The sequence below is a fragment of the Ciconia boyciana genome, chromosome 2 (genome assembly GCF_034638445.1).
Source record: "Ciconia boyciana chromosome 2, ASM3463844v1, whole genome shotgun sequence".
In the NCBI taxonomy this organism is placed as follows: Eukaryota; Metazoa; Chordata; class Aves; order Ciconiiformes; family Ciconiidae; genus Ciconia; species Ciconia boyciana.
Window position 1 is genome coordinate 125,592,241 of NC_132935.1, and position 26,529 is coordinate 125,618,769.

The window sequence follows — 26,529 nt, forward strand, 5'->3', positions numbered from 1 at the left end:
TTGAATTAGTCAGCTATATCACACTGAAACTGCAGATTGCAAATACATCATTACAATTGTTTTTTGAAATTGAATACTTGAAGAGATATTTCCTAATGAGAAGTACCATAGTTAAATAGATGTTGATTGGGTTCCTTTAGTAGTACCTTTTCAGTGACGTTTAACTGAATAATAAATGTTTGAGACCTAATTTTCACACCTAATCTTTAGAATAAATATACTGAGAAATAATTTTTCTGCAAGTTTGCAGTGCGTTATCAGTTTCTGTAGACCAAATTGTTTTTATCATGTGGTGGGAGGGAAATGGTAGTGTAAATCTGCCTGACCTGTCATGATTTTGAACTCTCTAATAGTCCAAAATGAAAAATCTATGTGAGAGCTACAAGTATTCACAATGCCAGATGTTGATGGATTTTGGCATAGATGCATAAAATAAGTTACAATGTTTATCATAACTGGAAAATAATGGTTTTAAACAGATGATAACTTGGCTGTGTCTGGGTGGACTTCAATGAAACCTAAAAAGCTACATCTCTAGCTTAAGTATAATTCTGTCACTAAACTTCAGGATTCTGTTACAGATCATGTTGATAGTGAAAGCTCTTCAAACAGTTTTTTGGGTTTTTTTTTAATGATACAAAATACTGTCATCTATGGGCAATTATGCTCCTTCCTCTAAGACATCTAATAAGCACAAAGAAGTGGTTTTTTGTAATTAAAATTTATAGAGATGTGAATAAACGTGGGAAGAATATGGTCTTTTATTGTATTTTATGTGGTCATTTAAACAGGTAAAATGTATGCCGGAGTCTGTTTTCAAGATTACATTAATTGGCTTAATCTTCACTATTTTATAGGGAATCAAACATTATCAGCATATGGAATAATGGAAAGGGCATACCAGTTGTGGAACACAAAGTAGAAAAAGTATACGTACCTGCTTTAATCTTTGGGCAGCTGCTAACATCCAGCAACTACGATGATGATGAGAAAAAAGTTACAGGCAAGACTGTATTGAACGTGCTTTGTTTTATTCAATTAAGCCATTGTTTGCTTTTCACTATGCTTTCTCTTCTTTTTCTCTTTCTATTCTGTTTCATAACAGATGATCACTTAGTCACCATTACTATAGCCCTGTTAGGTAAAATGACTTAAGAAAATTTCATTTTTTCTTTTTTAATATCAATGTTTACAGAGAACTTTACATTTACATCTTTAATGTCACTACTCATTATTCAGTAACAGACAACATATTTTCATATTTTAGTTATAACTTATGCAAGCATTTAAACATTTATGCTCTTGAAATTAAGGGAAAAAATAAATTTAATAAATTAGGGTATGATTTATTATCCTAAATGTGAAGTAACCCTAATTTAGATCATGAATGAAAGTTAGTTCTGTTCTATCCTACCCCATATATTTTGCCCATATTATGATGTGTGGTTGTAGAGTGATTTGGATCTGATCATGACCTAGTTTTCAGCTTATCAGGGTGTTGAGGTCACTAGCCTTTCAGCAAGCAACTGGTAGATCAACCTAAGGGAAGCAATGGGAGCTTGCTGGCCTTGTGGGGAGGAGCAAGCTGCTCATTTTTGAGGCAGAAGCAGTTGCACCAGATTGGAGGTAGTGTGAAACTCCATCTCTGGCAATGTTGACATGTGGCCCAACTTTGGTCTTATACAGGAACATTTTACTTCATTGGCATACTCTCTGAATATCATAAATATGGTTCTGCTGTAAAAAACTTACTATATATTGTTTTTTCAGGTGGACGCAATGGCTATGGTGCAAAACTTTGTAACATATTTAGTACAAAGTTTACAGTTGAAACTGCTTGCAAGGAATACAAACACAGCTTTAAGCAGGTATAGAAATGATCTCAACTTTTTTCCTTTTCTTTGCTGTAATTATAAATTTAAAATCTAACACATTTTCTATATGTCATGAATATTTCATGAAATTAATCATTTAACATTCAAATGGATGTGCAGCGTTTGCAGGCTAGGTAGTTCAGTCAGTAAAATTACTACTTCTGTGTATTAGAATTTGGGGTTTTTTTGTTAAATAATATTTTTCTTGGGAGTGTTAGGTGACTAAAAATGAAAAACAAATTTGTTCTGTTAAAACTAAAGTATGTACATATGCACGTGAAAATGAATATATTTAATTGAAACATTTTGTAATTGCTGTTATAAAATTTGTCAAAAAAACTTTCTACTTATCTGTGCAATTATCTAGATAATTTTTTATAGCGTTAAGAAAAAGATTTTTCAGTGTTTATGTCATTAATTTCATGAGCCTAGCTGGACTTCGGTGCAACACCCCCTCCCTCCCCATTTGTAATCATTGCTCATTGTTATCATTGTTAGCACACAGACCAAGGATTGAATGTAATCTGATCTACTGTATATAGCTTTGAGATGTCCACCTTTCTAAAATAACTTTGTTAAGAGTATTAGATACCAAAGTTCCTTGGCTTTGGAGTCTTTCCCAGTTGGTGGCTTCCTTCTCTTTTTTTCTGGACAAGTAATTCATTTCTGGTTATGCTGTCATGTCACTACATAAACAATACATTTCAATGGTTTTACCTGTCTCTTTAAAAATGTAATATTTTCTGCTGACTGCCAAAAAGCAAATTAATATTGGTTTGAGTGTACTTTTTGAAAATGACATGCTTTATGACTTAGGTGAAGGGCTCTGTTTTCCAGTATTTTTAAAAATAGTGAAAACTTAATACAACTGAACTTTGATATACGCTGTGAGTAGGTGTTCTGCTTGGTCTTATAAATGTGCCCCTGTTCTTAAACAGGGAACAATACCAAGACTCCTAAGTCAATTCTGAACGAGTTGGTTTGTCAAGAAGCATGCTATGGTACACTGCACAGCCACTAAGATGCTGCCTCAGAGATGGCTGAGTCTCTGCACAGGGACTAATAAGCTTCTTTATAGAAGTGTGTAGTAGATGAAAGCGTTAAACTGATGGGCAATAAGGACTGTTTAGCTAGCTCACTTGTATCTAATTTAGACAGTTCTGTGGTGGGCCCTATTTGCATTCGAATCATGTCCATCAATGTAATGATACCTGCATATTTACAGAAACCACAAATCTGCTGTCACCGATACTTGTGCAAATCTTGGTAGAGCAATTAATGTTATGTGTAGTGTTTGACCAGAGGAAACTTCTAAAAGAAGTCTGTGAGCTTTTTGTTGTGTAGCTGTTGCGATCCTAGCATAGCTGGAAAATGGAACAAAGGAGGAGGATACCATGTATTGTAAACTAACATGTAAAATGTTTTGTTTCCGAAGACTTGGATGAACAACATGATGAAGACCTCTGAATCCAAGATTAAGCATTTCGATGGTGATGACTACACATGCATTACATTCCAGCCAGATCTATCTAAATTTAAAATGGAAAAACTTGATAAGGATATTGTGGCCCTCATGACAAGAAGAGCCTATGATTTGGCTGGGTCATGCAAAGGAGTCAAAGTCATGTTGAATGGGAAGAAATTACCTGTAAGAGACTAATTTAAAAATATTTTAAGTGTACTGAGTATTTTATGCAAAGAATAGTAATTGTTATCTATATTACTCATAGGTAAATGGATTTCGCAGTTATGTAGATCTTTACGTAAAAGACAAGCTGGACGAAACTGGAGTTGCACTCAAAGTTATTCATGAAGTTGTGAATGAACGATGGGATGTGTGCCTCACTTTAAGTGAAAAAGGGTTTCAGCAAATCAGCTTTGTAAATAGTATAGCTACCACAAAGGTGAGTAGTTATATTAAATGATAAAAAATGTAAATGATAAAAATGTGTGCTAAGGTTATGCCCAGTCAGATATTTGATAAAAAAATATATCTGGGTTACTAAAAATAAACAGGTGAGAGAATCCTTTGCATGAGGGGATCTGACAAAGCAATTGATTGCAATCAAAATACATTCATAGCAGTATTTCTGAATATGCACTAGTTTTTAAAACACTAGTAATCATTATCAGTGATACTGATGTCTGTCTTATGTGAGCATACACGGTGTTGATTAAATATAAAATGAATGGAACTATTTTATTCCTTCCTTTTTTAACACATTGTAATAAAATAATTCTGAAATTAAGTTAAAAAAATGTACAAACTCCTTTAAAGCTAGTAGTAGCAAGTTTTGGAGGGCAAAAATGGCTTTTGGTGTTCTTGAAAAATGGCTTTCCATTTATTGCTTTATGATGTATAAAACTGGCCTGAAATGTTGAGATTAATTTTCTTTTATTTGTGTTTCTATATAAGGGGATCCAGGTGTTCTCTGCACTTATTACCAACTACAGTAGTAGTGAAATGATCTCATAGCAAATCTTCAGTTATGATGAAGCAGCAATATGCTCAGCATACTGAAGTACAATCTTTATGCTTCTCAAATTGCTGGGGTGCTCAGCAAGGACCTGAAATCAGCCAGCATAACTTCATTTATACCAGTTTGGTGTGGCCCAGGTTTAGGGATCTGGGATTGACCATGGTGAAAGAAAGTCTTTGTCATTTCTACCGTTCACAAATTGCACCAGATGAGTGATCTAACAACAGTCAAGCAATTCTAGTGATTGTTGAGGCTGATTTTAGGGAATCTTAACCATGAGCTTCCCCAAAAGATGAGAAAGATAAGAATTTGTAATCAGACACTTAAAAACTCCTCCTTGCTCAGAGCTTTTCTAAAAGAGTCAAACGGAAGAAAATTCTAATGGTAGCACAAGTGGTTCATAAGCACCAGTAGTTACACTAAGCGGGGTCCCTAGTCTAGGCGAGTGCCCAGAAATACCAGTGTTAATCTGGGTGGTAGATGATGTGTAGCCAGTGTTTTGGCGGGATATGATTTTTACTACATAACTTCTTCCAGTGTCATATTCAGTGTAGCTGAACCAGTGTTCAGTGGTTCATTCTTTCTAAGTGTGCATTTTAATCAAATGCTTATCTGATACTTGTAAAAACTAGGGATAACAAATGTATCTGGTAGTTGAAAAGTTAAAACTTTTAATTCAGGCCTCTTTATGCAACATAAAGAAGAAAAATAGCATGACCTTAAAGATATATAAATACCTTTACGAAGAAGCTGGCAATGTAGAGAAACTTAATAGTGTTTGATAATCAGGTGAAGAAAATGCATTTGAAAAACATGAATGCTTATTGACTCCTAAGTTAAATATAGTGCATACACTTACTCAAAAGATTTTGTATTTGACTCTTTTGGATCAATTTTCACCCGTCATGCAGTTACACATACATTGTTATCGTATATTCTTTAAGAAAATTCATAGAAAAAGTACTGTGTATTCTTCAAAGGTAAGTGTTGTAATTTCTAGTTTTTCCCACTCTCCCGATCCATGCCTTATGTGTGTGACTGGATGTGGAATGTTCGGGGCCGGTGAACCACCTCACCAGCAATTGATGTGCAACTACCCACTGATGAGACATAATGGCTAGTAACTAACTGCGTCAACTGCCTGTCCCCTTATCTGCTAACAGGTGAGGAGCTCATTTCAGCTGTTTTTTGGTTATTTATCGCTGTTTGCTGAAAGCTTTTCATTTCTGTTTCTGGATAAATTTCACCCAGTCGTAACTTCCCTTCCACCTTTTTTAAACTTGCTTTAAATTCCAAACAAGTTTTTTTTAGGTTGATGGGGGTTTTTTTTGAGGGGTGTGTAGAAGGTCAGGCAGTATGTTGAGGCACAACTCCCTTGTTTTGTTCTTGTAAATTTGTTACCTTGGTCAGGTCCCCATTTATTCACAATTTTGCCACAGTAGACCATCACAGAATTTGACTTCAGGCTCTGAGGCAGCATTTGAAAGAATGTTTGTAGCTATTACGGTTGTACAAATAAGCTTTTGGTGAGACTTGTATATAAACTGATTAAACATGGTCTTCTCAAGTTCTCAGTTTCAAATAGTAGCTGTAGTAGAAGTTGTAGTAGAAACTTCAGTTATTGACATAACAATCTAATGATATTTTTAATATGGTAGCACTGCTAACTGTAATACTACTCATCATTTTAGCAGAAATGCTCAGCTAATACAGATGCAGTGTCAGATAGTAGACTAGGGTGGAGGGAGCATCCCAGCCTGTTAAAATTTGCTGGAGTTCAGCAAGAAATTCAGGACCATTCCAGAACTTGACGTTTTCAGATTTATTCTAATAAAATAAACATAACAGAAAACAAATGCAAAAGAAAATAGGATTTTATTTGTATAGCTAATTCAATGAAAATTTCAAATTTATAATTGGCTTCTGAAATTGTTTGCCATATGAACCATTTATCTGTCCGTAGAATTGAAATATGGCTTACCTTGGAATTAATCAAGGCTTTTGACTATGGATGACGATATGAATAGAATGTATATAGGAGCCAGTCTAAGCTTCATTTTTAAGAGTTTAGTTGTTACCATTTCATTAGGTGTCTTTGCATCCTGAAGCTTGCAAGACTGGGATTCAGTCATAATGGTTAACTTCTGGGAAAAGAAGGTTATGCAGTTTTAGTGCTCTTTCTCATAATACACTAGTCATAATAGTCATTGACAGCCCTCTAGATATAGAGGGTATTTTTCTTTTTCTGTCTTGTATTCAAATGTACTGACAGTTGGGGCAGTTATAGGCTGTTATGCTTCTATAGTGGGTAAATGTGCCACCTACTGGTGAGACGGTTGAAAGGTTCCCAACTTTGAGCTCTGAACATCCCTCACTCAATGCTACACACTAAGAATGGACACAAGAATGGGGAACTGTTATAGTAACTGGTATCTTCTACGAACAAGAATTACTGGTAAGTAGCTAATTTTTGATGTGTCAGATGTTAGTTTTAGCAAAATATTTGAAGTGCTAAAATTGCAAAAAAAAATCGCTAAAATTGTAAATACAAAAATATACTGAGATATTTCCATAAGCATAAGTTTTCAGTAATGTGGTGAGTAAAAGTAATGCACTTTAAAATTGCCATTCAAATGTGGAATGTTTTTTTAAACATGTAATTTGGTACTTTCCTGTAGTAGCTTTTCTTTTTGGAAATGGTTTTATTTTTCTTTAAAGTGGCAGGATGTCGATGTATCAACTTTCACTTGAACTCTCCTATGCTGAAACTCCATCATCCATATGTGAATAAAAACTGTTGCGTTTTAATTTTGGTGGGGCTTGGGGTTTTTTGTTTGTTTTGTTGTTTTTTTTAAGAAGAAATGCCATGAAAAAATACTTGTATGTATGGTGCTTCTAAAACACACTAGTGGTTTGTGTTGCTGTTTAGTAGGTGACTCCAGAGACTGACAGAAACCATAGATGGTTTCTTTGAGGTGCAAGTACTGGTTTTGGTTATGACTAATAATATTTACCATCTTAAGCTATTTTTTTTACCTCCTCTCTTTTCATCTCTACTTTCTACATGAAGCTGAGAGCACAGCCACTATCTCCCATCAATTCAACCACTTTACATCATCGTCAGCCTTTTGAGATGCATACTCTGCCTTAAAATGTAGAATCCTAACTTTTGATTTTTGCTTGCTAGTTCTTTCTTTTCCTCTGTCGTCTTGGCTGCTGTTTTTTCTTGGTTTAGTTGTTTCCCATTTCTTATTTCTTATCTCTTATCTATTCTATTCTTCCTCATACCCATCAAAAGCTTTTTTTCTCCTCAGTTCTGTTTTTAAAACAGCTTTAAAGAAGGAGGGTTTTTTTATTTGTTACCTGATGATGAATGTCTCCATAGATGTGTTTTCGTTATTTTGTCTGTCGTAATGCAAATTGGTCGGAACAGGAACCATTATTTAGTCTGTATTTTTGTAAGGCACTAATTGATATTAAGCAAAGGTGATCTTCTGTGTAAAATATTTAGCATTGAGTTAGGTATGTTTTAATTGTATAGGATATGCCTGCATCACTCCATTCTTTGTTACAAGATAATAAATTTTAGTCAAAGCATTATGAACTTTCTATAACAGCCACTAGAATTTAGCATTTTATTATTATTTGAACCTTTTTGTCTGTAAATTTAAAGGAAGGCATTTGAATAATCAAAAATGTAAGCAGCTTTCAGATTTCTGAAAGCAAGCCTGCTATTTTACCTGTAAGGGAGGTTGTGTCACCTTGGACTTGTAAATCTTTAAACATATTTATCACCATTGGTTTAGGCAATTTCAGTAGTCATTGTTCCATAGAATTAAAGACTACAGGATACATACCTTCAAATACTAGTTGTTCTTCCTAATCTGAAATGTTTTATCTATGATATAAATTTGTGCTGTTTTAGTGTGTTCCCTCAGCGTTCAATTCTAGGGCCAGTCCTGTTCAATATATTTATCGACGATCTGGATGCAGGAGTTGAATGCACCATTAGCAAGTTTGCTGATGATACCAAACTGGGAGGTGCTATTGCCTCTTTTGAGGGAAAGGAGGCCTTGCAGAGGGATCTAGATAGGTTGGAGCATTGGACTGTGATTATTTGGATTAAATTTAACAAGTCCAAATGCTGGATTCTGCACCTAGGACAGAGTCATGCCAGGCACAAGTATAAATTGGGAGAGGAGTGGCTGGAGAGCAGCCCTGCAGAAAGGGGTCTGGGGGTGCTGGTCGACAGCAGGCTCAATACAAGTCAGCAGTGTGCCCTGGCAGCCAAGAGGGCAAACCGCATCCTGGGGTGCATCAAACACAGCATAATCAGCCGGTCAAAAGAGGTGATTATCCCGCTGTATTCAGCATTGGTGCGGCCTCGCCTTGAGTACTGTGTGCAGTTCTGGGCCCCACAACTTAAGAAGGATGTGAAGGTTCTTGAATGTGTCCAGAGGAGGGCAACAAAGCTGGTGAAAGGGCTGGTGAAAGGAATGTCCTATGAAGAGCAGCCAAGGACACTGGGTTTGTCTAGTTTGGAGAAAAGGAGACTGAGGGGCAACCTCATTGCTCTCTACAGCTTCCTGAGGAAGGAAAGTGGAGAGGGAGGCACTGATCTCTTCTCCCTGGGATCCAGTGATAGGACACATGGGAATGGTTCAAAGCTGCATCCATCAGGGGAGGTTTAGACTGGACATTAGGAGGCACTTCTTTACCGAGAGGATCGTGAAACACCGGAACAGGCTTCCTGGGGAGGTGGTCGATGCCCCAAGCCTGTCAGTGTTTAAAAGGCATTTGGACAATGTCCTTAACAACATGCTTTAACTTTTGGTCTGCCCTGAAGTGGTCAGGCAGTTGGACTAGATGATCATTGTAGATCCCTTCCAACTGAAATATTCTATTCTAGCCTAGTCTTTACTAATGGTCCTGATTCAGATTACTTCTGCATTGCAGAATATACCCCATGATTGTTAGGTTTCTTTTACACATGTAAATCAGTAGTCATTGTTAGGATGTAACAGATCTGTAACAGACCTTTTTTTCCCAGAAAGCTTATATGAAATGCCTTTATTTTCCAAGCAATTTAATCTCAAAATTACTTGTCTTCTAGCAGTATGTTTTGGGGTTTTTTTCTGTAGCTGGTTTAAAGTTTAAGTCCGTAGAATTGTAGCTAGAGAAGGTGATAGAAGCTTTGGGGTACCTTCTGAAGGTGTTCAAATGCTTAGTGCTTCCCTATTTAGACTGAATTTCATCAATAGTAAAACCACTATGTAAACATTGAAAATAATATGTATTTTCATCACCCTGCCGTATTGCAAAGCATGAATTATATATGGCTTCAGAAAGGTAACTTTTCTGACTTACGACTTCCAAAGTTTAAGTACATAAGTATTTCTTCCTCAGGGCCTGTTGTGCTAGGGATCATAGTGAGGAGGTGAATACACTGCCTCCACCAAAAGTTTTCTTGCAATAATGGCTTCACTTGAAATATCTAGTTGGAAAGGCCTTAAGCAAGGATAACCAGTACTCAGAGTCCCTCTTTTTTCTCTGGTAAAGGGAAGAATGGTGACAGGCACTGTGAATGTTTCACTTTCAGCTGTTATGGTGCAACGGAGGAAGAAAATCCTATATATTCTTTCCTTCTTTTTTTTTTTTTTCCCCCCTCACTGTGATGATGCAAGAAATTGCTTATAAGCCTTTTTTTTTTTTTTCTTCTGCGTTTGGGCAGTAACTGTAAGGGAGTCCAGCTGACTGCTCTTGTTTGCTACAAGACAGGTGGCAACATGATTCTGTAGCTACAAGTTATTGCCTGTGGTCTCCTAAGGGGTTGGTTTGCCAGCTTATGGTTAACTGCATGCTCTGTTATGTATCTCTTGTTGCTACATCAGGTATTAATTTGGAGCAGGTTTAGCCTCTGGTGAGTTTTAAGGAGAACTGCTCATCTCCTTAAGGTTATCTTGCTCTGTTATTTTAGAGTTTTCTGGATCTTGTGGTTGGCTGTTTGCAGTTTGCTCTCCGTTTGCCCTTGCATAAGCCCAAGGCTGGCAAAGAATGCTAATGGCGTTTATTCAGAGAGTTCTGTAAATACAGCTAAGAAGAGGTGAGATGACTTTTGGGAAGGAATAGGCATGGGTGCTGTATATTTGAGGGTGAGCTCTTGAACACTTTTTTATGAACCAAATGGGGAAACTTTAATTTGATGAACAAATGTGTGATGGTTTTAGTCCAAGGTTATTTATGTGCCTGTTAAAAAAGATACCTCTTGACAGCCATGTGGTGTTGCAGGTACTGTCCCAGTGCTACAGAGTAATTTTCAGATCTGCCATACTCTTAAGGTGTAAGCAGCTACATTTGAAGTCCAGCACTGTACAGTGAATGAAAGGTCTTCTGCTTCTTCTGTTTTGTGTAACATCCATCATCGTCACTTGTATGAAGACTGAATAACGTGAAAGAGAAACTTTAAAACAAATTTTCCTTTGTTATGCTGCAACTTAATGTGCATGGATTTTCAAATTTAAGTATGAGTACAGGAACTTTGTTAATACAGCTAAAAGCTATTAGGAAATTCAATGGTTTTGTGTTTTGGTTTTTTTTTTTTTCTCTTCCCTCATTAAGGGTGGTAGGCATGTTGACTACGTGGTGGATCAGGTTGTGGGCAAACTGATAGAAGTGGTGAAAAAGAAGAATAAAGCTGGAGTTTCAGTGAAGCCATTTCAGGCAAGTGACTTTATACAAAAATATTGAAAAATTGAATGTGGTAATTTTGTTGAGTAAATTGGTTTCTATGTTTTCAACAGGTGAAGAATCATATATGGGTTTTTGTTAATTGCTTGATTGAAAACCCATCATTTGATTCCCAGACAAAGGAAAACATGACATTGCAGCCTAAAAGTTTTGGGTCCAAGTGCCAGCTATCTGAGAAATTTTTTAAAGCAGTAAGTAAAGCATATTTCTTTTTTTCTGTGAAGCAGGAATTGACATACTGGATCAAGTGTATGTATGTTATGTAACAGAAGACTAATTATTGCATTATGGTACTGTAGTGACATTAGCATACTATGAAAATGGGATGCAGGAACTTCTGTTCATTCTCTGGCCTTAATAATGGAAGCAATGACTGTGTTTTGGCAGTTGCCCTGGATTTAAAAGCAAGCTTCACCTGATCAGCTAATTTGTTGGAGATTCTGGTATTTATATTGGTGAAATGAATATGACTCTTAAAACCTAAACGCAGGTCTTTACCAATTTTTTGTGTTAAAATATTTTTCTGAAGTTGAGAATATTGTCTACATTATTATTTGATACCAGTCTTATTCTCTTTCACTGAAATGAAAAGAGAGGGAGGGAACATGTCACATTTACTTATTCTTCCAGTAATCAAGGAAATACGAAATTGTGACTGTAGTATTCAAAGTGATCGTTATTCTCCGGCAACAAGTTTAGAAATTTTGTCTGTAGACAGGCTAAGAATTGCTACTCTAAATGAATGTATTAGTAGAAATATATGGTAGAGGTTTTTCCTCTACTACATTTTTATACAAGGAAGGAAAAGTAGAATTCTGTTAGCCAGAACTCATTATACTAAGTCCTATTTAGTGCCAGTAGCATAACTGGAACTCCAGTAGTAAGGAGAATGGTGCCACTGCTAATACTCTTGGCATCAAAACCTAATTGTATAGTGTTCTATTCTAATTCTGTGTTACTGGTGATGTTCTTACAGAACTTACAGGAAAAAATAACACAACGCAATCTTGTATTCATTCTTCAGATTTTGTTATATATGTAGTATTTCTATCAGCAGGTTTGATTTACAGTGTTTCTAATATTCCCAGAAGTGAGCATTCATCTCCAGAGGTGTTAAATGTGCAGCAGAATCTCTAACCAATGAGTGCTGTATTATGGGGGATAATGAAAAGCCAAAGCTCAAAGTATTTTGCTCCACCTGTATTTTCTTTTGATGTGAGACCAAACCTAAAGCAGTTTTAGTTTAGAAAACATGCTATATGTTATTTTTGCTGCAGATGTGTTTCTTAAAATGTTATCAGTTTCTCAAATGGTTGATATAGACCCTTATTCTTAAATGCTTTTGGTTGTCTTTCAGACATTTTCAGTCCTTTCCAAAGAAACTTTAAATGGTCATAAATATTCCATGAGATTACTGTTTGCTGTCAAAGTCCAGGAAGCAGGTGCTTAGTACCTAAAATGTCTCAGCACATCAACCACACAACATAAGACAACCTCTTAATAGGTCTCAGTTCTCTTTTCCTCCTTCCACCAATTATACAAGGGGTGGAAAAGAAGCTGTGTGTGTGTTGTGTTTTGCTTGTGTGTGCATAAAATGCTAGACAGTAAGGTATGTGTTAATTCCTTGACCTCTTATATGTTGCAGTTTTTAAAATTTAGAAGGCTTTGAGAAACAGTGTTAGATCAGTGACTTAAAATTGAGAGATAAGAATCTGCTGTGTGAAACTTTACTTTTCTCATCCACAATTCTGATCTGTTGCTTATAGGCCTCTAACTGTGGTATCATAGAGAGTATTTTGAATTGGGTCAAATTTAAGGCACAAACTCAGCTGAACAAAAAATGTTCATCAGTGAAACACAGTAAAATCAAGGGCATTCCGAAACTGGATGATGCTAATGATGCTGGTAAGAGCACTTATTTTTAATGTCTTTAATGTTTCATAGATTTTTCACAGAAATCATCATTTTAAACCTGACTTTATTTCTCATCCTTATGTTTATTTTTTAATAAAAAATCTTTCTAGTTTTCTAAACTTTCTAGAGCTAGAATTAAAGCCTGATGGTGAGTTTGATATTAGGAACACCATCCTCTCTAGGGTAGAGAATTAATAATGCTGAAAAAAAGTGGCAGTCAAGTTCTATATTGAAAGGGCTTGTATTTTCTAATTGTGGTTTCCAGCTAAATAGTGTTACCAATATTCTAGTTTGGAGGCGACTAGTCTTCTTGACCTTTCTAATATAAAAAGATCAGCATCTTTATAGGGTCACAAGCTATAGGAAGTAGATCACGTAGTGTGCAGACCTGAGGGAATGGTTCAAGAGACTTTTTTCATGAGATTTTTAAATGCCATTAGGTTCCTGTCTGGGGATATAGGGCAAACTGGCAATCTCTGCTGGCTTGCTTCCTAGCACAGATAGGAATCAGGATCAGCTGGCAATCTTTGTGCTAATAGCAATGGGATGGGAGATGTCCTTGAATTATTGGAGGGGCACATATGACTAAAGAGCTTGAAATGCTGCCAGTCTGTGTTAATGTTAGTTGATTTTTAATACATCCTTATATTAAGCAAAGATGGAGAAATTGCAATGAAGTAGGTGGTGGGTTAAGTAGGTAAAAGCATGTAAGACTGGTAAAGAGGCTTTTTTTTTTTTTGAGCTCCAGTGTTGAAGTCAAAGATGACTTGATGAGATGATGAGTTCTAATTTTCCTCCCTTTCTTTTTGATTCCTTGGGCTCAGGTTATTAATGTTTTTAATTGAGTTTTGTTTTTCCAGTTATTCAGATGTCATATTTTGCCTCAAAAGTTGATAATCATGTTTCCTTTAACTAGTGTTTTGCTTCTGGAATTGTTATTCCTTAGTCAGATGCATGTTCCTGGTATTTTTCTTGCCTAGAGGATCGTGTGCTTGGAGAAGTGCTGTGTTTTTATGGATATCAAGCCTAGTGCTCATAAATAACATGACAAATGATTTTGGATACACTTTCTTCATAGTTTTTTTTAGCTCTGCTTTGGAGACCATGCTTCAAAATCACTTCTTACCCAGTTTTATTCACTGAGGGTGAGGGGAAGGAAGAACCTTTAACAGAGGTGCTAATAAAATATTACATTGCTTTTTACTCTGGAACTTCCTCAACTAAGAAAGCATGTAGAGACTCATTTGGGCTCAACACTGATGCTTAAAGTTTTGCACGGCTTGGATCCCTGTTACCCAGGTATTTCTCTGCTGCCTAGTTATTCTTACATGAGGAGCAGGAACTCTGCATCTCCCAAGGAGGCTCTTCTTCTTTATTGAAGATCTGGAACACATTAGATTTCTCACATTGAAGGCATTGCACATTCGGGGTGGATGCACAGGAAGGCAGAGAGGCATTTAGTTTCTGAATACATGTTGTCATATTCACACTAGGCCTGACTTTCTGAAGTGTTATATATACTGGCAGAGATGTTTTAAATCGGAAGATCATAAGTAATACATTTAGTAAAAAGTTATTTAGTCCATTCTTTTTAAAGATGAAGGTACTATACGGATCGTTTGCTCTTGAAAAGCAATGGGAATTTTTTGTTGTTTTTGCGCAAGAACAAGGCTAATACTATAATCAGGATCTCTGACCTCAATGAAAAGCTACTTTCATTGAGAAAGGGAAGGCAGAAGATGATACAGAAGAGTGACTCCTTCAGTGTGGCTGAGTGTGTGTTGGTTGCTCTGCTCTTGAGAATTTGTGTCAATGAACTTTAGTTGGTGACTGCGTCTGACTGAAAGCTTGATGCTTCTTAACATAAGGGGAAAAGGAAGTCCTGGTGCCATGGAAATTCTTTAATGAGTACACAGAGAAAACACTGTAGAACTATCAATCTTTCTTTCTTTCTGCCTTTGGCATCTTAATAGAAAGGATTGGGGATTCTCAGAGTGAGGTGAAGTAAGGGCTGTACGTGCTCTTTCTGTGTGTGAGAGGTGATGATCACTTCTAGGTCCAAAAAATTCAACTCTTTGCTATATGAATGTTTGCTATGAATGTGCACATGACTAAGTATATTGTGAAGAGTTACACACTTCTAAATAGTCTTTTCAAAAGAATTTCAGACCTCCCCATAAGCTGGAGAAAAGGTTTAACTGATGCATGAAGATATAGATTCAGGGAGATTGCTTCAGGACATTCATACATGTCACACAGAGGTTATCTGTAATCTGGCAGCAAAAAACAGTAGTCTTATTTGGTGTAGTTATGTTCCAAGACAAATAAATATTTGTAAGGATCCCAGGAATTACACTTTCATAAGCACCCCAATCAGATGAGGGAACAGGGTTGGCTTTGGTTTCTAATAGCAGATGCCAGTAGTTGTTGGACTGAAGTAGTCCAGTGCAGCTGGGAGAGAATAGTGTCTGGCCACAGACCCCTCTGGCTTTAATTCCTCCTGTGGTTTTTAGATTTTATTTTTACTTCAGGAGTGAATTTGTAGCTGAGGTCCAGCATCCACAGGTTTCTTGGGTGCCAGGTACCACTGAATTTTTGAATCAATACTGGTTAATACTTAGGAATAGGAGAGAGATGTATCTGTACAGTGATGTACTTGCTGCAGATTTCCTTTCCCACTGGAAAGAATGAGGTACTGAGTCCTATACCTGGTCATTTGTGCTTTCTTGAGATCTTGATGAGGTATACATAGTTCTGTGGTTTGTTGGAGGAGAAGAGGTAGAAATGAAAGGAAAAATAAAGAACTAGGAATAGGAGTATAGGATTGTTAAGGGAGCAGCTAGATTACTAAATCTGATGAAGCATAAAAGCATTCTTTGAACCTACCAGTTCGTATAGTTTTCTCTTTAAGTTCTTTAGAGCTGTGTTCAGGAAAATACCTGGCACATTGTGTTTCCATGAAATTAATTGCTAATGACTGCATCCATTCCAGAAGAAAGTGCACCTGGATGATATTCAGATGTGTTTTCTGCAGTTCATTTAGGAAAAAAAAATTGACTCTCATGTATTCTAAAACAGCAGACTAGTATTTTTCTTGGTATTTGGATTCCACCTTGCTGATAGCATGGTAGCTATTGACACCTTTTGATACAGTGTGAATAGCTGCCTAATTTAGATTATATTAAGCCATATGTCTGATTCAGAAGATCAAAGATATTGAATGTAAGTTCTGTGTAGTAGGAAATGCGGGGTGGTTTTTACCTACCAGGTAAAGGCAAATCAAAGTACCTATTTTAAATGCCAATGTATTCAAAACTATCTTATTAACAGTAGGTGAGACTCAACCAGCTTGAAATTTTTTTGCAGTCTTTCCTACCACTTGGCCTTGATAAAATAGGAAAACTGCTTAATGAGCATTTGCACCCTTGGAAAAGGGTGGGTTCCTTTTTTGAGCCTGCTTATTATTTAGAACATCTATTCAACTATTGCAGTTGCAATAAACAAAACATACATCTCACACCAGTTTTGAGCACACTGGACACACAGGCACCGAAATGCAGTGTGTCTTGTAGAATCAAAATTACACTATTAGTAAAGATTTGTTTCTTCTTTTTGAGAAATTTCTGAGAATGTATAATAAGTGCAAATGTTCTGATCTTTTGAGCTTTTCTGTCAAGTTTTTCTTACAGTTGCCTGGCTTCAGCTGATGGACAATAAAAAAACCCCCAAAATATAATTTAATAAATTACTTCTGAAAATATACTGTGAGGAAAGGGGAAATGCGGAATGGGAAATAACTCCTGTATATAACTCAGACATGCATAATGTATGTGTGTAAGAAATTTGCAGCTAGAAAAATGAAATAGTAAAGGTACAGAAGCAATCTGTCTTTTTTTTTTCATGCAGACGTGTGGGGACCATTACATAAGATTCGCCACCATTGCATCCCATTTTGTCTATTTTGCTCCTTGTTCATAGCAATCCATAGTGTATTGCTAAGGGCAAAGATACTCATTCTTGTGGTGTAGTTTTAGTGGTCTGGAGGGCCATCCCTAAAAATAAAAATTCACCCTATTTAAATTACCTGACGTAGAGTAGGAAGAATATTCATGACTGATTCAATTGTATTTCTATTATTTGAGTTTAAAAGTTATGCTTTCTGTTTTTTTGCCTTGCTTTTACATCTTCCTGGACTGCAGGTGGCAAACATTCCTTGGACTGCACATTAATATTAACAGAAGGAGACTCTGCCAAATCTTTAGCTGTCTCTGGCTTAGGTGTCATTGGTAGAGACAGATATGGAGTATTCCCACTCAGGGGTAAAATTCTCAATGTTCGAGAAGCTTCTCACAAACAGGTAAGTAGTCTTGTCATCTCCTTTTAGCTGACAAATGGATGTCTCCTGTTTATTTTTGATTTCTAGGGTTACATCTTCATATTTTAATTTTTATTTTTTCATGAAAATTTTGTGGCTGGGATTTCATAAAGTACCAGCTACTTCAAAGCCTGGGATAAGCCTGGAAATACTAAGTACTAGGATGATAAAGTTCATTTCTTCACAACTGCAAGGAAATTCTGCTATGACTCATATCAACATTTTACATGAATACTTAAAAAACCTAAAGTGTTATATTCTCTCCATTGCCATGTGATTTCATTGACTCCCAATGTGAGGCAGTAGCAGCAGCATTACCCCATGACGTTACTTCTGCTGCCCTCCATACTTTATAATAAGAGTTGTGTTGCAGGTGCCCATAGAAATAGTGGAAAGAGAAGGCAGCTTTGTGAGATGGCTTTTTGTTACATGCACTTTTCTACCTGCCTTCTGGACCCAAAGTGCTCTTGCTGTAGAGGAGAAAGGGAGTGGTGCAGTCTTGAGAATTTGCATGTACAGAAGAAATGTTTTCAAGTGTGAAGGCTGCAAGGGGGCTGGGGATAAAAAGGTTATGAAGTTGAGGTAGGGGTGCATTGAAAAAGTAGCTATAAAGCGCACCTAAAAAAGATTGGGATATTTCTGAATTTCTGCTTTTTACACTGACTGCAATGATAACTTTTTTATACAGATTATGGAAAATGCAGAAATCAACAACATCATCAAAATAGTTGGACTACAATACAAGAAAAGCTATGAAGATCCAGAATCCCTGAAAAGTTTGAGATATGGAAAAATTATGATCATGACAGATCAGGTTAGTCTGAAATTCACAGGTTTTAATATACAGAGCTTCTTAAAATGTGTTTTGCTGCAATTTGATAGGTTACTTTCTTGTGCATTATAACCTGCCTCTGTGTTATGACAATATGGATGTATTCAGAGGGAATTCCTAATGTGTGAGGTTTCTTTATGAGAATAATTTATCTGTATGTTGTTTCGGTTACTCCAAATGAACAACTGAACTTTGCCGCACAGTAGCAGAGGCACCAAAGTAATAATAAAAACATGTATAAATAAGAATGTTTTTGATAACTCAAAAATATGTTGAAAGTAAGGACAAAAGGGAACAGTAGATGAGGTAACAATGCTAGAAAGTCTGTGAGAGACAAGGATGTAGGCAATTATTTTTGGATAATCTCATGAAGTGTGTGTCTATTGTTCAGATTTTAGAAGTCTAGGTATCTATGCTTTGGGTGTTTGTGAAGCTTTGTTATTTTTTCCCAGAGAGGTTGAACTATCGAGCGTCTTAACACCAATGAGAACTGTGGGCCAGGCTTGGCTTTCTTCCACAAAGATTCAGCTCCATGGTGTCTGGGAGAGCTGTCTAGGTCTCGGAGAAAACATGCCACAGGCAAAGAAACCTTTGAGCTGTAACTGTGCACTTGCCTTGGAAGAGCTTATTATTAGCTCAGGGATAGTGCCATTCACAGGTGGCTATTTTATACCCAGGTCCAGTTTGGAATCCAAATTAAAACTAACTGTTCCCTTTGATGTTTTCTGTCAACAGACATTGTTTTGATGTATCCAGGCCAGTGGGTGGGTTTTTTGGTGGTTTTGGGGGATCTGACCTTTTGTAAGATTACCTCATGTTTTCATGTTCTGATTTAGGATCAGGATGGATCTCACATAAAAGGCTTGTTGATCAATTTTATTCATCACAACTGGCCATCACTGTTGAAACATGGTTTTCTTGAGGAATTCATCACTCCTATTGTAAAGGTATGGGTTCTGTTAATGAGATTTTATTTATTACTTACAGTGCAACAGAAAAGTTGATTAAGTGTTTTGTTTCTTGTTTTTTAAAGGCAAGCAAAAATAAGCAAGAACTTTCATTCTATAGTATTCCTGAATTTGATGAGTGGAAGAAACATATGGAGAATCATAAAGCATGGAAGATAAAATACTACAAAGGTTTGTTTAAAAACAAATAACTGAACCTCATGGATCTAAAAATACATAATAAATGGGTGATACAAAGTTTTATTTGTCTCTGTTTTCATGATAGTATCTTCTGTAATGATTTTGTAATATTCCAGTAAAATAAAAGGAGTAAAATAATAAAACCTAAATTTTGAATATGGAGTAACTATTTCTTTTTATTGTACAGGTTTGGGTACCAGCACTGCTAAAGAAGCAAAAGAATATTTTGCTGACATGGAAAGACATCGGATCTTATTTCGATACGCTGGTCCTGAAGATGATGCTGCCATTACACTGGTAAGAACTTATAGAAGTGCTTTTCTATGATACGTTTTATTTTCCATTGTTTACTGAAGTGGCACATGAGGAAGTCCTAACAGGGTTTTTTTTTTGGAGTGACTGAAAAAAATACTTTTGGGAGAGAAAAAAGCTTTTGGAAAAGATTTTAAATTTTGGAATAAGAGCTTATCCACGCTACAAAATCAGCTCTACCTTCTGCTTAGTAGCTTTGATCAATTTTGTGTGGTGTGGATATCAAGAAACATTACTTCAGACTTGCTTTTAAAGACAGAACATGCAAAAGAGTATTCTGAGTAAGGCAACAGAGCCCAAACAAATGATGCTTCACATCTACTTAGGGATCTGAATTTTGTTTCTGAGCAAATAAGATCAGATAAATTATTTATTCATTGAAGATATATCAGTGTGGCATACATGTATTCATGCATGTGTTCTACATATTTGAATTTGAAATCTTGTAGATAGTTGTGTGCAGGAAATTACTTGTGTTTAAAAGAGAGCTTGTGGAAGGATAAAGGATGGAGTGTCTGGAATAAAGCTGTTTTCTCAAGGAATGTTTCACCCTTTATCTACTTTCACTATTCACTATTTTAATTGGAGGTGATATTAGAGAGAAAAAGGGGTAGGAGAGAAAAAACAAAACTGGGAAAATACCCATCTTAGACAAAACAATTTTTTCCTTGTATAACGACTTTTTCCTTATACTGTGGATCTAGTAAAATGGTGTGTTTTTACTATCAGAAAGGTATAGTAGGTGTCTGTTCTGTTGAAGAAAAGCAGACTGATGTGTCAGAAGTTATTTGTACCACTCATTTTACTTCTGCCCAAGATGCACTTAAATATAATCCATGGTTCCCCGTCCCAGAGAAGTGTGTTCATCTGGATAGAAAAGGAGTCTGTATATTTGCATATACATTAAACCAATTGGTGGAGAGACCCTGAACTCCCTGATTAAAATTCTGAGCTCTGTTTCTACAAATAGACCTCCATATACAGGCTGATACCTGAGGCCATATAACCTATTAGGGCTGACCCTCACTGTTGTCTGAAATTATATTCTGTCAATTCAGGATGAAACTAGTCATCTCTGTTACACCAGGTACAACTACTGACTAGTACTGAAGCTGTTAACAGAAGCTTCACTTACGCTTCTACCCACATTTTCTCTGATGATAGCTATAATCCCAGCCCCAAGTTTACCTCTGGGCATAGGTGGTGTGAGATTATAGGCCCTACCAGGCCTCATGATAGCTGTAATCTAGGAAAACAAAAATTACGCAGGAGAGTGGTTGAAATCAGGACATGATGGAGTCTCTATATGTTATTTCCTGAGGAAAAAAGGCATTACTTCAACAACTCACAAAATTTTCCCAAAGTAGTTGAAATTTTGCTTAAACCACATGTTCAGTTTTTATGTATTCTTCTCTTAGTCTTAGTCTTCTGGAGAAGAAACTCACTGGAGGGGAACTCTATTTCTGTAACAGGACAAAGTCTTTCAGAACATTCCTGTGTCTTTTTGTAGTGATAAGTGGTTGCTTTAAAGTGACACCTTGTCATCATGAAGACTAAGGCCCTCAGTCAGCTGGCCTAAATTCTGGCTTAGTCTTTTCATGAAGTGTCAATTTTGTCAAGTTATCAATTTTCTTAAGAGGACTAGGGCCAACCACTCGGGAACAGCTACAAATTATTGCCATTCTGTGGCTGACAGCAAACAGGGCATGGAGAGGACAAGAAGAGGGGTATTTTTTCTAATACCTTCAATTAATTTTATTGGTGACAGCTGGTTTTAGTTCAGTCTAAATGAATGAAACCAACCTTAAAATTACGTGGGGAAAGATCCTAACACCTTTAAACTTGTGTATCAAAGGACAACTCTAATTTGAAGAGAGGAATAAGAATGATAAGATTTGTCTAAATGCGTACAGATTTCGTGAAAGTAATATAAATTTAAATTATGATCAGCGAGATATCTGTCAGTTTGAGAAACCTTGTGCAACAATGTCCAAAAGGTCATGTGCTTGTACTGCTGCTTAAATGTAAACAGTTATATAGATTATCTTATCCAAATAAGTATTATTGAATACTTGATCAGATAGTGCAATGCACTTAAAATTCTCACTAAAGTAACATACATTTACACAAACATATACATGCTGATAATTTAGTGTACTTGGAATCTTTTCAGGCCTTCAGTAAGAAGAAGATTGATGACCGAAAAGAGTGGTTAACAAACTTCATGGAGGACAGGCGACAGCGTCGGCTACATGGCCTTCCTGAGGTGAGTCCTAAATAATAGTAATAAATCTGGTGGGTGAGAGTTAAATGTAATGTAGTTTTTGTATTGAATGAATAATGTATGTGTTTTTTTCAGCAATTTTTGTATGGTACAGCAACAAAACATTTGACTTACAATGACTTCATTAACAAGGAATTGATCCTTTTCTCAAATTCAGACAACGAGAGATCTATTCCTTCCCTTGTTGATGGTAAGCTGATAATTCATTATGATTTGTTGGAACATTCCTCTTTATTGTTGGTTTTTAAACCTGTGATTTGTATTGGAAATCAATGCATTTAAGTAGAGAATATAAGAACTTTTATATTTTTGTTTGTTGTCATTCATATGCTAAGGAATTGCCATGTTTCTTCTGTGACGAAGTTTAAGCTGTTGCTGTGCAGCCTTTTTACTTAACCAGACCTATTCCCTAGACCATACAAGTGCTTTGTTTCTAGTCAAGCTGTCAGAGAAAACAAATCTTTTAAGTGCTTATAATAATTAAAATTCAAGTTGGCAGCTGAGTGCAGATGAAGATGCAAATGTTTTCTCCCTTCAGTCTTATACCACAGGCAGTGTTTTAGTGGTTACTAACTTTTCCTGTAATCTTGCTAGGGTTCTGTCAGTCAGGCTTGCAAACTCTCCCCTTGCAATAGTACAAACAATAAAAGAAGCAGCTTACTACACTACAGCTTCATTTTTAAAACTGTCTACAGACAGCATGAGTAGGAATTTCTGCTTATATTATTGTCAGTATGCATATGCTTACTAAGATATGGAAAAAAGGCCTTGAGGTTTCAAAGGCGGGGGGGGAAGCCCATTTATCTCCACTTTCCAGTACATTTTTTATAGTGGAGGTGGTCAGCCTTCTTGACACTACAGACCCGTAATCAAAATATTCATGCAGCAAGAGCTTTTTGTATTTCAGATGAGAAAGTGGGATAGTTCACAGGTGGATAGGGGTAGGAGCTTCCTGGTAGGATGGATCTCCAGCTCTGCTGCAGAATGAGGCTGGGTTAGGTATGCAGATACATGTCCAGGGAATCAAAGAATGCCAGTCTCTGTTTCAGCTTCTCCAGACTTACTTCCTCCCATAGCTGGGTGCTTGGATTAACTGGTAGTCTCTGTGCAAGCATTTCATGGTTTACTGCTCTGGAGGAAGATTCACTATAGAGCTGCATGTTTCAAGAGGTCATTGTTCCTTATAACATACTCTACCCTGACTGCTTTCTCAGAAACAGCAGAATGATTTTGCTGAAACTTAAAATAAAGAATGACCTTGCAGTAGATAACTGTTAATTTGAATTGAAGTTCTCCAGGATTGCGTCTACAGAAGTGGAAGAAAATGAGAAGGGAACATATTTATTTATTTATTTCGTGTGTATAATATAATGTATGTATTTATAATATTATGCATATTATATAATTGCTATCAGTGTTACACACATTATGTATGACACTATACATATGTAGTATATACTATACATATATAGTATGTACAGTATTATACATATAATATTTCACATATTTTATGTATAATTGCTATCTGTTTCTGCCAACTTTGGCTGTAATTCTGCATTCTGGGCATGGATATGTGAACTGTTCAGCAGGTAGTACTCTAGCAATGTTTTTTGTTCTTCAGTATCATCAGGTGATATATAACAGGCTAGTCTGGTGGCAAATCTCAGCAAAAATGAAAAGGAACAACATTTTGACTATCTCTTCACAGTTACTAGTTACCACTCTTACTCCTTGGTGATTCCCCTGTGTAAAGGAAATCATCCAAGTCTGTTATGTTCAATAGATCTTTGGTAGGAAAACATGATGCAGGCCCATTGTAAAGAAAATTGGATATTACATATTTAAATGAAATGGAGATTGGAGTCAGTGTCTTTTTTTTTTCAATTTTTGCTCTTATGTTTGACCCAGGTTAGTAATGGTAACACATAGCAATATTTTAGTGTATTTCAGAAATGTATGCGAATTAAAACACTGAATAGATCAATAAACATGATCTAGAACTGGTTATCAGTTCTAGATAGCGTGCAGAAAAAATGATGCAATCCCTTCCACACAGATGTACTTAAAGTGTGCCTAAACAAGAAAAATAAATCAGAAGATGAAAGAGACTGGCTTCTTTCTTAAAACTTAAACTTCAGAAGATCTAAAAGGGAGACAAATAACACATCTTTTTGTTGAATTTTAATGAGTCTCTGAGAATTTCACACAAAAAGTAAAATCTCAGAGTCCTTTAAAATATGTGTAAGCTACAGTTACATTTGTCACTGCTGAATTTGTGTTGATATTATTAGTAAAAAGATTTTGCTGAGTAGATTGGAAAGAAACAACTCTTGATTTGTGGAAGCTGTACATTTAGGATAAAGTTGCTGTTTATTAGAATGATGTACTGTATTCTGCATATTAATGATTGGCTGAAAGGGTTACATTTCCACTTTTCTGGTAACTTTTTCAGTTTGGTAAAATATTTTTATTACTTTAAAAAGAACTGAGATACTAATTTGTTATTTGGTTAACATTAGAGTGTGAATTTGTTTCTATTTAATGTTTAGGCTTTTTTTGAGAGACTAGAAATGATAATAAGGCAAAACAAGTTTATTACTTAAAAACATATGCTTGTGTATGTGTTGAAAATGGGATATTCTTCTTAATAGGTTTAAAACCAGGGCAACGCAAAGTTTTATTCACTTGCTTTAAGAGAAATGATAAACGTGAAGTAAAGGTTGCTCAGCTGGCTGGTTCTGTTGCTGAAATGTCAGCTTATCACCATGGGGAGGTGAGTATGAAGGATGGTAAAGTTGTGAGGATTTTTAGCCTATATGAAATATTAGGTAAATGTTTTCTGTATTGAAATTGCAAACCTATAGACTATAAGTCTACTAATGACAGATTTACTTTTAAAGAAAATGAACCAAACAGTATATATAGCTTAATAAGACAGCATATTTCCATTCTTTCCAAGTCTTTGTGCACAGTGGTATCCCAAATAGTTTGTGGTGAAATAGTAGGTAACTAGGTAACTTCGAGATTCTCAAATCATAGGAATATAGGAATTATGTACTAGGACAATTTTTGTCTTAAACAAGAAATATAGTCTTTTAAGGTAAGAAGAAGAGATACTGTTCTTCAAAAACCTGATACAGTGTTGGAACAAAGATTCTTTCTGTCTCCTGTTTTGTTTATATTTATCTGAAATATTAGCAAGAGTTGCTATATTAACAGTCTCTCTCCATCCCTTCTTCTCTCCCTTTAAAAGCAATGAGTAGTATTTTGTGCAGTAGTAAGTGCAGTCAGTTTGTGCCCCTTTCATTCCTCCAGAGAAGTGCTTTAGAAAAAACAGAGAAGTCCAGGGGTTTTCGTAAGCAGAGAATGTAAGGACACTTAAATCAGGGAGGCAATGTGGCTGTGGAAGAGGAAGCATTATGTTTTGCCGGCAGCTCTTGTAATAGGTTTACAATATTCCTTTCTCAGGGAGGCTACTTTTTTTAAATTGAATTCAGGTTAGTCACAGAATTTTGGGGCATTAAAAATATATTTTATTGGCCAATTAGGAAAGACTATCTCTTCTTATACTTATTACTATGAATGTATTTTCTTGCAGCAAGCATTAATGATGACTATTGTCAACTTGGCTCAGAACTTTGTTGGCAGTAACAATGTTAATCTGCTACAACCTATTGGTCAGTTTGGTACCAGGCTTCATGGTGGAAAGGATGCTGCCAGCCCTCGCTATATTTTCACCATGTTAAGGTAAACACAAATGTGAAGCTAAATGCATGCTTTTAAAAAACCTTGTCATCAAACTAATCCTTTCACAACGCTACGGGTTTTTTTGTGGGAAAGGAATGGGGGACAACTGGAATATTTTGATAGAAGCTCAAATTCTGCTTTATATCTATAAGTGTGTTTTTGCACATGGATTTTTTGCATGATTTTCCATGCATAGAAGTGTTGTGGGAATTGTAGCTTTTAAGGAATTGAACTTTGAGTCATAAGGCTGAAGACTGAAAATGTAGATGATGGCAGATTAGTTACTGATCTTAAATTGTGACTTCTTGCAGAAGTAGCTTTCAGTTTCCCTGTTGAGTGTGAAATCTGTTCAGTTTCACAGTAGAAAGTGTATTGCCACCTGGTGATAAGTCCTGCAACTCAGCATAGACTTGAAAGTTGAGATGGATTCTTTTCCTTTCAGATGAGTTTCTTCATATCAAGCTAAATTACACATACATAATTAATAATGAAGACCTAATTCAATGCTGGTTTTTCACAGCTAATACCTTGAAATTCAATTTGGTGTGCAGAGTGTTAGGATGTGTTCCTTAATGTAAACTGTAGTATTTTTATAAGTTATGTTGCTTCTTTTATTTCCTAATTTTAGTGTGATATTTTGCCTAAAATTCCTTGTAGTTTCTTCTTTTCCTCTAATTGTAAGCTTTATAAGTATCAGGTTTTATTCCCTTTCTCATATATGTTCTTTCTGTAGCAACCTAGTTTTGTACATTTTCCGTTTTGCATGAGGTGCTAGAAATTGTATTCACCCAGGACAGTGTTCCAGATGAGCAAAAG

General features: G+C 36.0%; 1 protein-coding gene across 3 annotated transcripts in view; it reads left to right on the forward strand.

Annotated features, from left to right (window-relative positions):
- The window catches only part of TOP2B (DNA topoisomerase II beta), a 74,524-nt gene that overhangs the window by 29,162 nt on the left and 18,833 nt on the right, over positions 1 to 26,529 (forward strand). For all 3 annotated transcript variants that reach the window (XM_072853958.1, XM_072853957.1, XM_072853956.1), the window contains exons 5-20: positions 858 to 1,003; positions 1,771 to 1,868; positions 3,310 to 3,522; positions 3,605 to 3,778; positions 10,973 to 11,074; positions 11,155 to 11,292; positions 12,868 to 13,006; positions 17,215 to 17,372; positions 18,079 to 18,204; positions 19,059 to 19,169; positions 19,256 to 19,361; positions 19,558 to 19,667; positions 21,856 to 21,948; positions 22,042 to 22,156; positions 24,618 to 24,739; positions 25,565 to 25,713. In XM_072853958.1, the coding sequence (XP_072710059.1) occupies positions 858 to 1,003; positions 1,771 to 1,868; positions 3,310 to 3,522; positions 3,605 to 3,778; positions 10,973 to 11,074; positions 11,155 to 11,292; positions 12,868 to 13,006; positions 17,215 to 17,372; positions 18,079 to 18,204; positions 19,059 to 19,169; positions 19,256 to 19,361; positions 19,558 to 19,667; positions 21,856 to 21,948; positions 22,042 to 22,156; positions 24,618 to 24,739; positions 25,565 to 25,713 (2,100 nt within the window). The remainder of the gene's footprint in view (positions 1 to 857; positions 1,004 to 1,770; positions 1,869 to 3,309; positions 3,523 to 3,604; positions 3,779 to 10,972; positions 11,075 to 11,154; positions 11,293 to 12,867; positions 13,007 to 17,214; positions 17,373 to 18,078; positions 18,205 to 19,058; positions 19,170 to 19,255; positions 19,362 to 19,557; positions 19,668 to 21,855; positions 21,949 to 22,041; positions 22,157 to 24,617; positions 24,740 to 25,564; positions 25,714 to 26,529) is intronic.